General features: G+C 37.2%; 1 protein-coding gene across 2 annotated transcripts in view; it reads right to left on the reverse strand.

Annotated features, from left to right (window-relative positions):
- Positions 1–499: 499 nt before the first annotated feature.
- The window catches only part of NPM1 (nucleophosmin 1), a 16,232-nt gene continuing 3,820 nt past the window's right edge, over positions 500–12,911 (reverse strand). The window contains exons 5-11 of one of the 2 annotated variants that reach the window (XM_024753400.1): positions 12,539–12,645; positions 12,372–12,439; positions 7,907–7,964; positions 7,469–7,552; positions 6,539–6,640; positions 4,113–4,187; positions 500–856 (exon numbers count right to left, since the gene is read on the reverse strand). In XM_024753400.1, the coding sequence (XP_024609168.1) occupies positions 818–856; positions 4,113–4,187; positions 6,539–6,640; positions 7,469–7,552; positions 7,907–7,964; positions 12,372–12,439; positions 12,539–12,645 (533 nt within the window). In that variant the 3' untranslated portion in view covers positions 500–817. Of the gene's footprint in view, positions 857–4,112; positions 4,188–4,935; positions 5,283–6,538; positions 6,641–7,468; positions 7,553–7,906; positions 7,965–12,371; positions 12,440–12,538; positions 12,646–12,911 lie in introns of those variants that run through there. The other variant, XM_024753401.1, reaches the window with a different exon arrangement.

A 12,911-nucleotide genomic window follows, 5' to 3' on the forward strand; every position in this document is an offset into this window, starting at 1 on the left:
GACCATCATGCAATTGAATCTTGGTCTAACAGATGAAGGGGTCCCAAGGTTTAGTCCCTGAATGTCCTTCATATAACCACCACATGCAATAAATTAACTTCCCCTATGGATCTCAAATATGTACTATTTTGGATAAATTAAGAAAATAGTCACAGAAATAATTTTGTGTTCTGGTTCAGATAAAGAACCCAGGTTGAGAAAGGCTGCTGCAGGCTATTTAACATGCCAGATTTTCTTTGGGAGTGAAAAGGCTAGGATAGGTGGATAAGAAGGTCTGATGAACATTTGATTATAATTAACTATTATCAAGAGGTGGTAAGGTAAAAGCACCAAGCCCTCTTGATGAAAAATAGATTGGTTAACTCTGAGAAGCAGAACTATTTGGAGGGGTAGGGCAGGACACTATTTTAGAGATTTTGGAATACTATTTGACACTTTTACTACATACATGTATTTCTTTGACAAAGTACAAAGAGGATAACAGAAAGAGAAACAGTGCTACTGTATTAAAATACTGAGTTTATTTCACATGTATATTTTTGTCTCCCCACCATTTCCATTTGTCTGACCACCACTACTACTATGTCCTATCATAACATTCCATACATACTTAAAACCAAGCAAAGGGTGGAGTTCCATCTTTAAAAACTAAACAGGCATTTTGGACAACACATTCTTGGCAATGGAACCTGGACAACATTTATCAGACACGGTAGTGAAAGTTCTCACTCTGCATTATAAAAAGGACAGCCAGATACCAACTGTTACAGAAATGAAATAAGACGGAAAATTTTAACAAACTGTTTAAACTATTTTCTTAAAGAGACTTCCTCCACTGCCAGAGATCTTGAATAGCCTGGAAAAAAAAAAAAGAGAAAAGAAATGTGGTTAAAAAACCACAACACTTAATACACACCAATAAATTAAACCACGTCTCTGTACAATTCAACATATCTGTTTTTCATTCTACCACCAAAAAGGTTCACTCTAGATAATTAAGAACTGATTTCAAGGAAATTTATACTTAGGCATAATTTAATTTCAAATACTTCGATTCAGACATAAAATCATGTGATTTTTGTACGCAAAGTCACTTTTATACTAATATGCATTTAACAATTTAGATATTTAGTTAAGGAAACAAAGACCAGTTAGGCCAATGTCGCCTCCATGTTATCTGCTTTCGGGCTGCCAGATTTAGAGAAAAACATGCACCTGTACACAGCACACATAAAATTAAGTACACTTATCTGAAATAAACTATATAAATATACCAAAGTTACATCTTTTTCTACCTCTAGTTATATTTCCCTGATGATGTGGGATCTCAATAGTTCCTTATTTTGCATAATAAAATTCCTTAATTACAGTCTTATATTTTGTTTACATTTTAAGTTTATACAGTGGTCACATCCAAATTATTTCATTAATGAGAACACATACTAGCATTAGCATTATGAGACACTATGTATATTTAACATGTTCTGCCATATTAGCTACTCAGACAAGCTGTTCTGGTTTGCTGAAACACAGAACACCATCTTCCATGACTAACTTGCTTTTCCATTCTTCAAGTCTAATGATTTAAAATATTATCCAGGTCTTCCCTGGTGGCACAGTGGCTGAGAGTCACCTGCGCACGCAGGGAACACGGGTTCGTGCCCCGGTCCAGGAAGATCCCACATGCTGCAGAGCGGCTGGGCCCGTGAGCCATGGCCGCTGAGCCTGCATGTCCGGAGCCTGTGCTCCGCAACGGGAGAGACCACAGCAGTGAGAGGCCCGCGTACCACAAAAAAAATAATAATAAAAAATAAATAAAAATTAAAATAAAAAAATACTGTCCAATGACCAAAAAGAAGAGATCCCTCATCAATTTCTACATCCCTCTTCAACATATAATTCATTCTACTTGTTCTCATGCTGGTATTTAGTAACATCCATGTAAAAGAGCCAAAATCTTCAAGTGATAAAAAACATTTCAAATGACAATCATGTAAGTGCAGTATTAATCATCTACTTCAAGTTGGTGTTTCTTTTCCTATTCATGAATAATGCCTCTTAAAAAAAAAGTCTTGATGTTTTTGTCAACTGTTCAAAGGATTCAACAAGTTCTTTTAAAGCAATGGAGAACTTCAATGACTTTGCTCTTCTTTTAATTTACGTGGTCTTACTGCTGAAGAGACATTTAAATAAGCAGGTTTCACTCAATGGATTATTTAAAAGAACTTTGGGGGCCTTTTCTTCAGTGTTTCAAATAAATAGGATTTTCTTAAATACTGTTTTTAAACACAGCCATTGGATTTCAAATGCAAGAGAACTGAATACCATGTCAACAAATATCAGTCATTCGCTAATCATTACGTTGAATACAAATACTGAAGAACATTTTCATGACACTCTAATGTAAAAAAAAAAAGCCAGATGCTACTTGACTTACGTATTATATAGAATATAGAATATTGAATGGGACAGAAAACACCTTCAAATACATCATGTTTTGCTTCAACTTTGAGTTAATACTGCTTGTACCTTTATATAAACATTCAGCAAGATTTTTATCTGTAATCTTTCCACAAAAGGCAGTACAGTTTTTTTCATTAACTCTTTAAATTCAAGAGTTTCTGCAAAAATTTGCTATTATTTCTCAGGTTCCATCTGGATTTTATTAGCCAAATGCTCATAAACAACTCTTTTGCAGAAGATAAACTGCACAATAGGAAGATATTTTACACATTGTGATTACTTACATCTGCAGCTTTGCCATAAAAATGTGACATAGTGTTTTTGATAATTTCATAATAGCAAACTGAGATATATTTTTTATTATTGCAGAAATTTCATCCTGGCACTTGAAAACAGCTTTCAGTTTTTAAGTCAGAAAATATTTCTGATAGCAGTGAATTCAGTCATTTTCAGCTGCAAGACTGACGTTATGCTGTTTGGAAGGCCCTTGCAACTTTAGTTACTTCATCTTCACCTGAATTTTTCTTAATCAAAAATTTTATTTTACCACTTCCTTTAGTATTAGCTGAAAAAATTATATATCTCTTATGCTTACCTGTTATAGATGATGGTTTATATATCTCACTTTCTACCATTTTCAATACTGAATTGACAATTACACACTGCATAGTTTTAAAAGGACCTTTATGTTTACTAAATGTCCGCAGAAAATTCACATAATTTACACTGGCTTTTTTGGGATTCAAATATACACAAAAACAGAATAGCAATGAAAAGAATCGAAAAGATTCAAACTGGTCAGCTCGTGACCACAACAAGGAAGGCTGAACTCACAATAAACAAGTAAAGAGTATTAAACCACTGAAAGGGTTTCAAACTGAGAAAAATAGTGCTGCCATTTTAAGTGATTTAAGTACTAAATATTGTGGTAGAAAAAGATCTCTAAATAACAAATTTAATTTATTGAAGAAAGCTGAATACAGGAGACTTAGGGAGCGCTGACAAAAACCATTAAGCACAGAATATGTCCTGTATGTACATGATGCCTAGCAACCCTATGTAACTGCTTTTACATTTTCCTTTACAATCTGCGAGTCAGCAACTATAAATAAGACAGTAAAAATAAATTTATTTTTAGAATAAATAGAAGTTATTTATTTAGAAAATAAAAATTTTCTTCTATTGACAAAATACCTTCTTCACATTAAGAAATACAAAATCTAACTCAACTGATTTTACACTTAGGTTGATTTCAGCAAAATGCGCTTCCCATAACATCTATGGAGAAAATCATCTCTGCCAACTCACAAGAAAGCAAAGAACAGACTGACCCAAGTAGCCAAATGGAGCAGCAAGGAAAACCACAGCTCATTTCCTTAGCCAACATAGTACCAAAAGCAAAACTGAGTTCAGTAACCAAGAGGTAATTTACCAACTATATAAAAGCTGGGAAAAATGTACTAAAAAAGTTATCTTCTCAGTCTCTGCCAACTAAATTCTTAAGAGTTTCCATGTATTTAATCTGAAGTATTGTCTGTGGTTAGGAACATTTTAAAAGAAGCCAACACCTAAAGAGACTAAACAAATAGCCATAATAAGTCACAATAAAAATTTTGGATTTGATCATGTCTCCAACAAAGTTCAGTTACCTCCTGGTCAGTCATCCGGAAACAATTCTTCACATAATTGATGAATTTGGCTTCCACTTTGGGAAGGGAACCACCCTATTGAGACAAAAGCATTATTAAGGGTAAGTATAGAAACATTGTTTTTGAGGGAGATTGTTATGAAATTCCTCAAAGATTTGAGTGCTGTTTATTATATGGATCATTGTGATTCATTCCTTGTCTCTTCAACTCCTTCATTTTAATACTGAATAAATCCTTTTTTAGGCCTAGAAAGACATGTTTGTATAACATATTAGGCCCTAGGTCTTCCACAAGTACTCTCATACTGAATAAGGTTTGTCCAAGTTTCAAATTCCCTGCCCCCACCCAGCCACTCTAAAAACACAAAGTATAAGCTATGCTTGTGATTCTTCAGGAACTCAGCCATCAACTTGACTGCCTACTGTATTTATCTAACAGGTCGGCTTTATCACCGTCCTCTACCACCCAGGACCAAATACATTTCACTAAACTCTAAACTTCGCCATTCCTTTCAATGATGGACACAGGGAAGAAAGCACAATAGTAGTAACACCAAATTATTTTCAAAGTATATGTCACCAAATATTTTCCAAAATCTTGAAATGTTTATATTTATCTCTGCTCTGGAATTATCTTAACGCACTAATTTTTCACTTTTGTTTCCTATTTTGATAACTAAATTTTGATTTTCCTTGTAACCTGGATCTTCTGTGCATTTTAAAAAGATCAAGAAGGCTTCAGGTATGGTGTAAGATACTTAACTGCCTCATCACCTAGAAAATAAACCTCACTATAATTTACACTTTTAAATTATTGTCACATACATTCTTATTTGATTCAAATATTTATTGAGCAGCTAGGGAGATACAAAGGTGATTAAAATATGGTCAAAGAGGTGAGGCAAATGCACAAGTAATAGAAAGCAAAGTATAAGGTTCACTGAATCACAGCAGTCAAAAGAAAGTGTTTTAGGAGATCAAGAGATTGCTTCCAGCCTGGAAGGGTTGGGCATGGGTGGGTGGCAAATCAGGAAAGGGGATTGAGTTAAAATAGAAGACTTCAGTCTGGATTGTTGATGATATTCAGTTTGGACTATATTTGTCTCTCCTTTTCCTCTCTCCCCATCTTTGGGCTTAATTTACCAGTAGTGCCCAGGATTGTTCAATGCGCCTGCAATTAAACCAAGGAGATAGGACCATATTAAAATTAGGGGGAGGGGTATCTAAAATGTCATTTTAGAACGGTACGCAAGGGATAAAAATAAAGCAGCGATACCAGAGAGGCTAAAAGGTTTACAGTAGTACTAAAGCAAAATCAAGAAATACATTCTGGTTCTAAAATGTTAGTTTTCCAACTGACTCAACTGCACAATGAAAGGAAATCTATGAAGCCATGTAGAACCTAGAGAGCACAGAAAAAACAAAGGGAAAGGGAGTCAGTAACTTTTCCTCACCATCCCACATTTATTCTCAATAATTGGGGTCTGAGAATATCCAAAGAATTTTAAAGTTTCTCTCAAGTGTGTTTCAAGGCATTAAAACCAATTACTCCGGGGGCTTCCCCGGTGGCGCAGTGGTTGAGAGTCTGCCTGCCGATGCAGGGCACACGGGTTCGTGCCCCGGGCCGGGAGGATCCCACATGCCGCGGAGCGGCTGGGCCCGTGAGCCATGGCCGCTGAGCCTGCGCGTCCGGAGCCTGTGCTCCGCAAAGGGAGACGCCACAACAGTGAGAGGCCCGCGTACCGCAAAACAAAACAAAAAAAACCAATTACTCCATACTCCAGAGTTCACTGAAGTTTACTAAGTGCATCCCCCCCACCCCAAATCAAGCAAGGCAAGTAGGACAAAAGCTAATCCTCTTCTCACACATTTCCACTAAGACAAAAGGAGACTAAATGTAAACACATTAGTCACTCAAAAATTCAAGATATTATCACACGTATTGCCTGGTGACATCTTGGTGCAAATGGCAAATAGAAATGACTCAATTTGTTGGAGAATGTTTCTGACTACAGTCAAACACGAGTAATTTTTTAAAAAACTACAACACCAAGCGGCCAAAGACTACTTTTCCAGCTGTTTGCAATTTTAGAAGACTCAAACGCCCTCTGCTGGTACTGTGGCATCTCATGACCAGAACAGGTGAAGGGAAATGCTCTCATTTTAACATCTAAGGTAAGAATATATCTTACAATCAACTTACTTGTATTCCTTTTATAATGGAAAATAAAGCATATGTCACTTCAAATATGCAAAAAAAATCAACAGAGACTATAAATTAATGTAAGTAACTAGTAATTCATTTTTGAGGTAATTTCACACAAGGGCAGGTATATTAACTATAAAAAATGAGGAAGAGTCCTGTTCCAAACCCCAGAAAGGTAAAACTACCAATTTAGTTCCTTTAAGGAAGACAATTTTACTCACTTTTTCTATACTTGCTTGCATTTTTGCTTTAATGTCTTCTACAGAGCTAGGTCCTTTCGGTGTTTTAGGAGTTTTTTCCTGTTTTTTGAAGGATTCTTGACCCTGGGAAAAAAGGCGAATTTTAACATCATAAGAACTCTTAAGACCCACCCCGCCTGGATTTTCTCAACAAAATTCTTACAGTCCTTTGTAAAAACAAGTACACACCAGAATTGAGTTAAATGAATTCATGTCTCAACAATTATTTTTAAATTATTGCTTAAGAAAGGAATAGGAAATAGTTTGAGCCTGCATTTATTTTCAACACAAGGTCAGTTCTACACTTAAGGTATATTATCAAAAAAAGAAACCAGAAGGTCCCCAAGAATGAAGCAACAAAGTTAACGCAGCTTGATGCCTGGGGCCCATTCCATAGCATTTAAATGATAATCTCCCAACATGAGGCCAGCACGGAGAAACTGCACTATGCGATAAACATACCTTTCAACAAGCAAGAACCCTTATATGACACAACTGTTTGTACCACAATAAAAATCTTTCTGTCGGCTTTCTCCCCCATTAGAAAGCCACGGCAATATACAGTTGACCCTTGAATGTCAACAGGTGACGCCAGCCCTCCACGTGGCCAAAAATCTGTGTATAACTTGTCGGCCCTCCACATCTGTGGTTCCTCTGCATCCAGATTCAACCAAACGTGGATATGCAGTACTGTAGCATTTACAAAAAAAAAACCGTGATAAATGGACCCAGGCAGTTTAAACCTATGTTGTTCAAGGGTCAACTGTCTAACTATATGACAGTGATTACCAATAAAATAATCACATCTTAGCTCTTCGACACCAGCTACAGGCGTTCTCCAAAGACCTACAAATTTTTAAAAGTAGATTCTTCCACAGAAGATGGAGCTTGTATTTGTATGTTACCACTTACTTTTGATCTTGGTGTTGATGGTTTTGAGTCTTTTCCATTCTGGTTTGATTTTTGTGCATTTTTGGCTGGAGTATCTCGTACAGACTGCAATTAGAAATTAATCTTAGTCAATGCCCCTCCCTACATAACAGACATATTAGTACAAATAAAACTGCCCCAAACCATGGCAAAAGCAGCAGTCAGGCTAAGAGAAACAATCATTTCGACAAAAGGTTACAAAAGGGTTAACAAACAGACAGAAGGGTATATAAAGAAAATAGGTAATTCCCCACTATTAGAAAAGTTTCCAGGATAGCCCTACTCAAGAAAAATTTGAAGTATGAGATCATCTTCTCCTAAGACAATTTTCAATAACCACAAAACAAGCCAATGGCAAAAATTCCCATCATTTTGTTATTAGCTATTTCTGATAATCTTATACTACTGTATCTTACTTACTTTCTTTACTGGAGCTTTTTCTTCAGCTTCCTCATCATCAAAGTCATCATCATCATCACTACAAATGAAATAAGTCCTTATTACTGACTCAATGCACTCAACATATCTAGAAAGCTTATCCAGAAAGTGGATGAACCTACAAGTTTAGTCATTCAAAGCATGAAGAGCTTTCAAACTTTTGTGGGTTGACAAAAGAACTGAGAGCACAATCTTGAACACAAATTCATTTTCACTGCAACATTATTCACAATTACCAAGTGGTAGAAGCAACCCAGGGAATTCCCTGGCAGTCCAGTGGTCAGGACTCCGCACTTCCACTGCAGCGGGGCACAGGTTCAATCCCTGGTTGGGAAACTAAGAGATCCCGCATGCAGCACGGTGTGAGGCAACCCGCCCACCCCCAAAAAAGCAGCAACCCCAATGTTCATAAACAAATTGTAGGGAAAATGTCATATACGTATATATATCAGGGAATATGCAGTCTTAGGGAAATCCTCAAATGTAGCACATGGATGAACCTTAAGGACATTATGCTAAGTGAAAGAACAGTCACAAAAAGACAAATACTGTATGATTCCACTTATATGAGGTATCTAAAGGAATCAGTCTTTATAGAAACTAAAAGTAGATTGGTGGCTGGCAGGGGAGAGGTGGAAATGGGGACTTTTTGTTCAACGGTTATGGTTTTCAGTGTAACTAGATGAGCTTGAGACGTTACACAACAATGGGATTATGATTAACACTACTGAACTGTACACTTAAAAAACAGTTAAGATGGGAAATATGGTGTCATTTTTTTACAACTGAAAATAAATTTTTGAAAATGAAAATGGAGTTATTTAAAGAAATTAAAATAAATAGAAACATTCCAAATTCATGGACCAGTAAATATTAAGGTGGCAACTCTCCAAATTAATCTACAGATTTAACACAACCCCTAAAAGAATCCTGGCTGGTATCTCCATAGAAACTGATCCTAAAACTCACACTGAAACTCTAGGAACCCAAAGTAGCCAAAATCAATCTTGAAAAAGAACAAAGATGAAGCATTCACATTAAGTAATTACAAACTAAAAATCTATAAAAAGTACAAAGCAACAGAAATCAGAATAATGTTTCACCGGCGGAAGGATAGACATGGAACTGAAGAGTCCAAAAGTAAATATACATTTATGGTAACTATTTTCAAAAAGGGGGCAAAGACCACTCAATGGGGAAAAGTCTTTCACAAATGGTGCTGGGACTACTGGATATCCACAATCAAAAAAAAATAAAACTGCCACCTACCTCACAATAGATACAAAAATCAATTCAAAACGGATAAAAGGTAAGAGCTGAAACTATAAAACTTTTTGAAGATTTGGCAATGGTTTCTTAGGTTTGACACCGAAAACAATAAAAGAAATAAACCAAACTTTATGAAATTTAAGTTTTTCTGTAAAGGACCACCAACAGAGTATAAAGACAACCCATGGAATGGGAGAAAATATTTGTAAATTCTACCTGATAAGGGATTTGTTTCCAAAATATATAAAGTTCTTACAGTTCAATAATACAAAACGAGTACAAGTACTGCTACATGCTACAAGGATGAATCTTAAAAACACTGTGATAGGGCTTCCCTGGTGGCACAGTGGTTGAGAGTCCGCCTGCCGATGCAGGGGACACGGGTTCGTGCCCTGGTCCGGGAAGATCCCACATGCCACGGAGCGGCTGGGCCCGTGAGCCATGGCCACCGAGCCTGCGCATCCGGAGCCTGTGCTCTGCAACGGGACAAGCCACAACAGTGAGAGGCCCGAATACCGCAAAAAAAAAAAAAAAAACCATTGTGATAAGTTAAACAAACCAGCCACAAAAGAGCACATATTGTATGATACCATTTATATGAAATTTCCAAAACAGGCAAATCTATAAACTACAAAGTACATTAGTGGTTGACGAGAGCTGGGGGAAGATGAGGGGTTATGGCATAGTTTCTTTCTGAGGTGATGAAATGTTCTGAAATTGGCTGCACAACTGTGCATATACACTATAAAGCACCAAATTGTACACGGTAAATGGAGGAACTGGGGGGAAAAAATCCAATCACTGGAGAAGTCCACGAATAAGTACGAATCCGCAAATGGTGGAATTGGTTTAAATCGTAATTACTTCACAAACCAAACATTATATACTGGCCAAAATGGTTTCTCTGCCACACTACATAGTCTAAATAAAAACAGGAGTAACTTCACCCATGTGCAACCAAAGAAACACTTCTTTCCAATACAGGGGTAAAAAATCTGCTATGTTAACTGGATAAAATACCATGTAGTATACATTTAAAGGCATATAACATCTTTTAAGTAATTTTTAACAGTGATTTGTCAATTTTGGCCCTAGCACCCAATACCTGCATGGGCTACCCCACACTAAAAAAAAGATGACAATGGTTTCTATAAAACCACTACTGTAAACAGTTTTATTAGGATATTCCCTAATAAAATAGGGGAAAAGGGTGTTTATGGAGAATCACCCTTTGTTTTATTTTTTAAGTAACAGATATTTTCCTGGGTGGCACCTAGGCAAATCCCATTGCCACCTCAATGAAAAACAAGGAACACTCTCCACCACCCCCTCACCTGATCTGGCCCCTGTGGAAACAACACTGAACTTGTAAGGAAGCACAGCCCATGCTGCCCCAGGACCCAGCCATAACCGTGAGCCAATTGGGGAATGGCCACTCTGGCCCCACGGGGGCCCCATGCCAGCCATGCTTGAACGCCTAACATTTTCAGGGCCCCCTAAAAACTGTCCTAAGTCACCCCTTATAGCTCCCTGGCCACCCAGAATAATCCACCCAGGATGTATCTGTAAGCCATACTAACTTTTTATTTTATATTGGAGTATAGTTGATTAACAATGTTGTGTTGGTCATACTAACTTTTAATGTACTACATGGTCTTCAGCTTTTCTTGCTTACATCAACAGCAGTCAACCAACCCCATACCATACCCCTTCCATCCCCAGAACAGACCCAACTGATCTGCCTTTTATTTTGTGGGTTCCAAGCCTTCTTGGATTATGGCTTACAATTTCCACATAACAACTACTTTTAACTAACAAACCTTGGGGCTCCTCTTAACATTTTCATTGCCCCCTAACCAATGGAATCTTCTAAGACTTGTTATCCTCAAGGGATCCATTAACTGCCTCTACTTATACATGTATCTGACTACCCTTTTTTCCCTTTTATGAAAACTTACCGATTTGGACCTTGTCACCATCTACACGTTTCATTCCTCCCTCACCACCTAACTTAAAAGACAGCTTAGAGGAGACATAGAAGACAAGAACGTAAACTATTTACACTGTAGTTACATCAGGAATTATCCCCATTTTAAAGACAGGAAATCTTCCAAAGCTCAGGCATAGTCAAGTAGTAACAAACACCAACTATATTGAGTTTGTTTGTAAGTTTAACATGCAGGTAATTTTGAATTTTTTGTGTGTGTGTGGTATGCGGGCCTCTCACTGTTGTGGCCTCTCCTTTTGTGGAGCATAGGCTCCAGACGCACAGGCTCAGCGGCCATGGCTCACGGGCCCAGCCACTCCGCGGCATGTGGGATCCTCCCAGACCGGGGCACGAACCCGTGTCCCCTGCATTGGCAGGTGGACTCCCAACCACTGTGCCACCAGGGAAGCCCCCTGAATTTTTTAAGCATTCAACTCTTTCCTATTTTCTGCTTCCACTGTCATGCTCAAAGGCCTTTTTAAAGGGCTACCAGTTTGGCTAGTTGAGGTCACTGAAAACCTACTTTGCAGATCTGATCATCAAATTAGTGCATGTTCTCTCAGAGTCTTAGATTCCATTTCAATTGTTTTCAGTAAATATATATTGGACCAACCTGAGAACTCAAGAACAAAGTTGACAAGCAATTAAAAATTCAATATTAATAAATTTCTGATATGGCTGCATATAGGAAAGACTAATTATGAGGAGCATTTTATTCCATAGCGTGTTTGTAACTTTACCATAGTCTGACCTAGTTTAACAAACGTATCAAATCTTGTTTACAACCAAATTTTAAATTCTCCAGCAAAATCCTATTCTCTTTTAGAATCTAATTTTCTCATAAGGACCAGGACAACCATATGCCAAAATCCTTTGTGGGGAAAAAAAATCCTCAAGTGACAACTTACAAAATAAATACAGCTGGAACTATTCAGATTCCCTTTATGCCCAACCCATTTATTATAAACTGTTCAGCGTAAAATACACCAGACATAGCATACAGTAATGTGTCCACTAAACCTTCCTCAGAAAAAAGGCACCTAGTCAAATACATCTGGGAAGTGCTGCATACGCCATCCTTTAACTCAGCTCATTTAACACAAACTGACAACCACTAATCATGATTTTGGTAAATCGTTTTCATAACCCCCCCATACAACAATGTCAGGTTTCTAAGGGCATACTACTTACTCTTCATCATCATCGTCGTCGTCATCATCATCATCTTCATCTTCATCAGCAGCAAGTTTTACTTTTTTCTTAAAAAAATAATTGGACACACACTCGTAAGTAAGTACCAATCCAAACTACCAAACTAAAGGCCAGAATAAATTATGTATAGTAAATTGCATCTGTACCTGTGGAACCTTGCTACCACTTCCAGGGGCAGAACGCTTTCCAGATATACTTAGGAGCTTCACATCCTCCTCCTCTTCATCTTCTGACTCTGCATCTTCCTCCACAGCTAAAATAAAATTCTTTATTAGCCATTATTAAAACTCAATCAACAGCAAGAACTCAGAAAAAAGGGCACTGATAAGACACAGTAATGAGTATTTTAAAACTCAGATTCTATTATAAAAACAGTAAAAAAAAAAAGAACAAAATTTTTAAAAGGGAATTTGGTGAACTAATACTCATTACTAGGTTTTACATGCAAAACACCAGGCTTTTCTAGTTATAAATTACTAGATTCCCTTTTTTTTTTTTTTTTTTTTTTTTGGAGGCGGG

The sequence above is a fragment of the Neophocaena asiaeorientalis genome, unplaced genomic scaffold (genome assembly GCF_003031525.2).
Source record: "Neophocaena asiaeorientalis asiaeorientalis breed wild unplaced genomic scaffold, Neophocaena_asiaeorientalis_V1.1 scaffold268, whole genome shotgun sequence".
Lineage (NCBI taxonomy): Eukaryota > Metazoa > Chordata > Mammalia > Artiodactyla > Phocoenidae > Neophocaena > Neophocaena asiaeorientalis.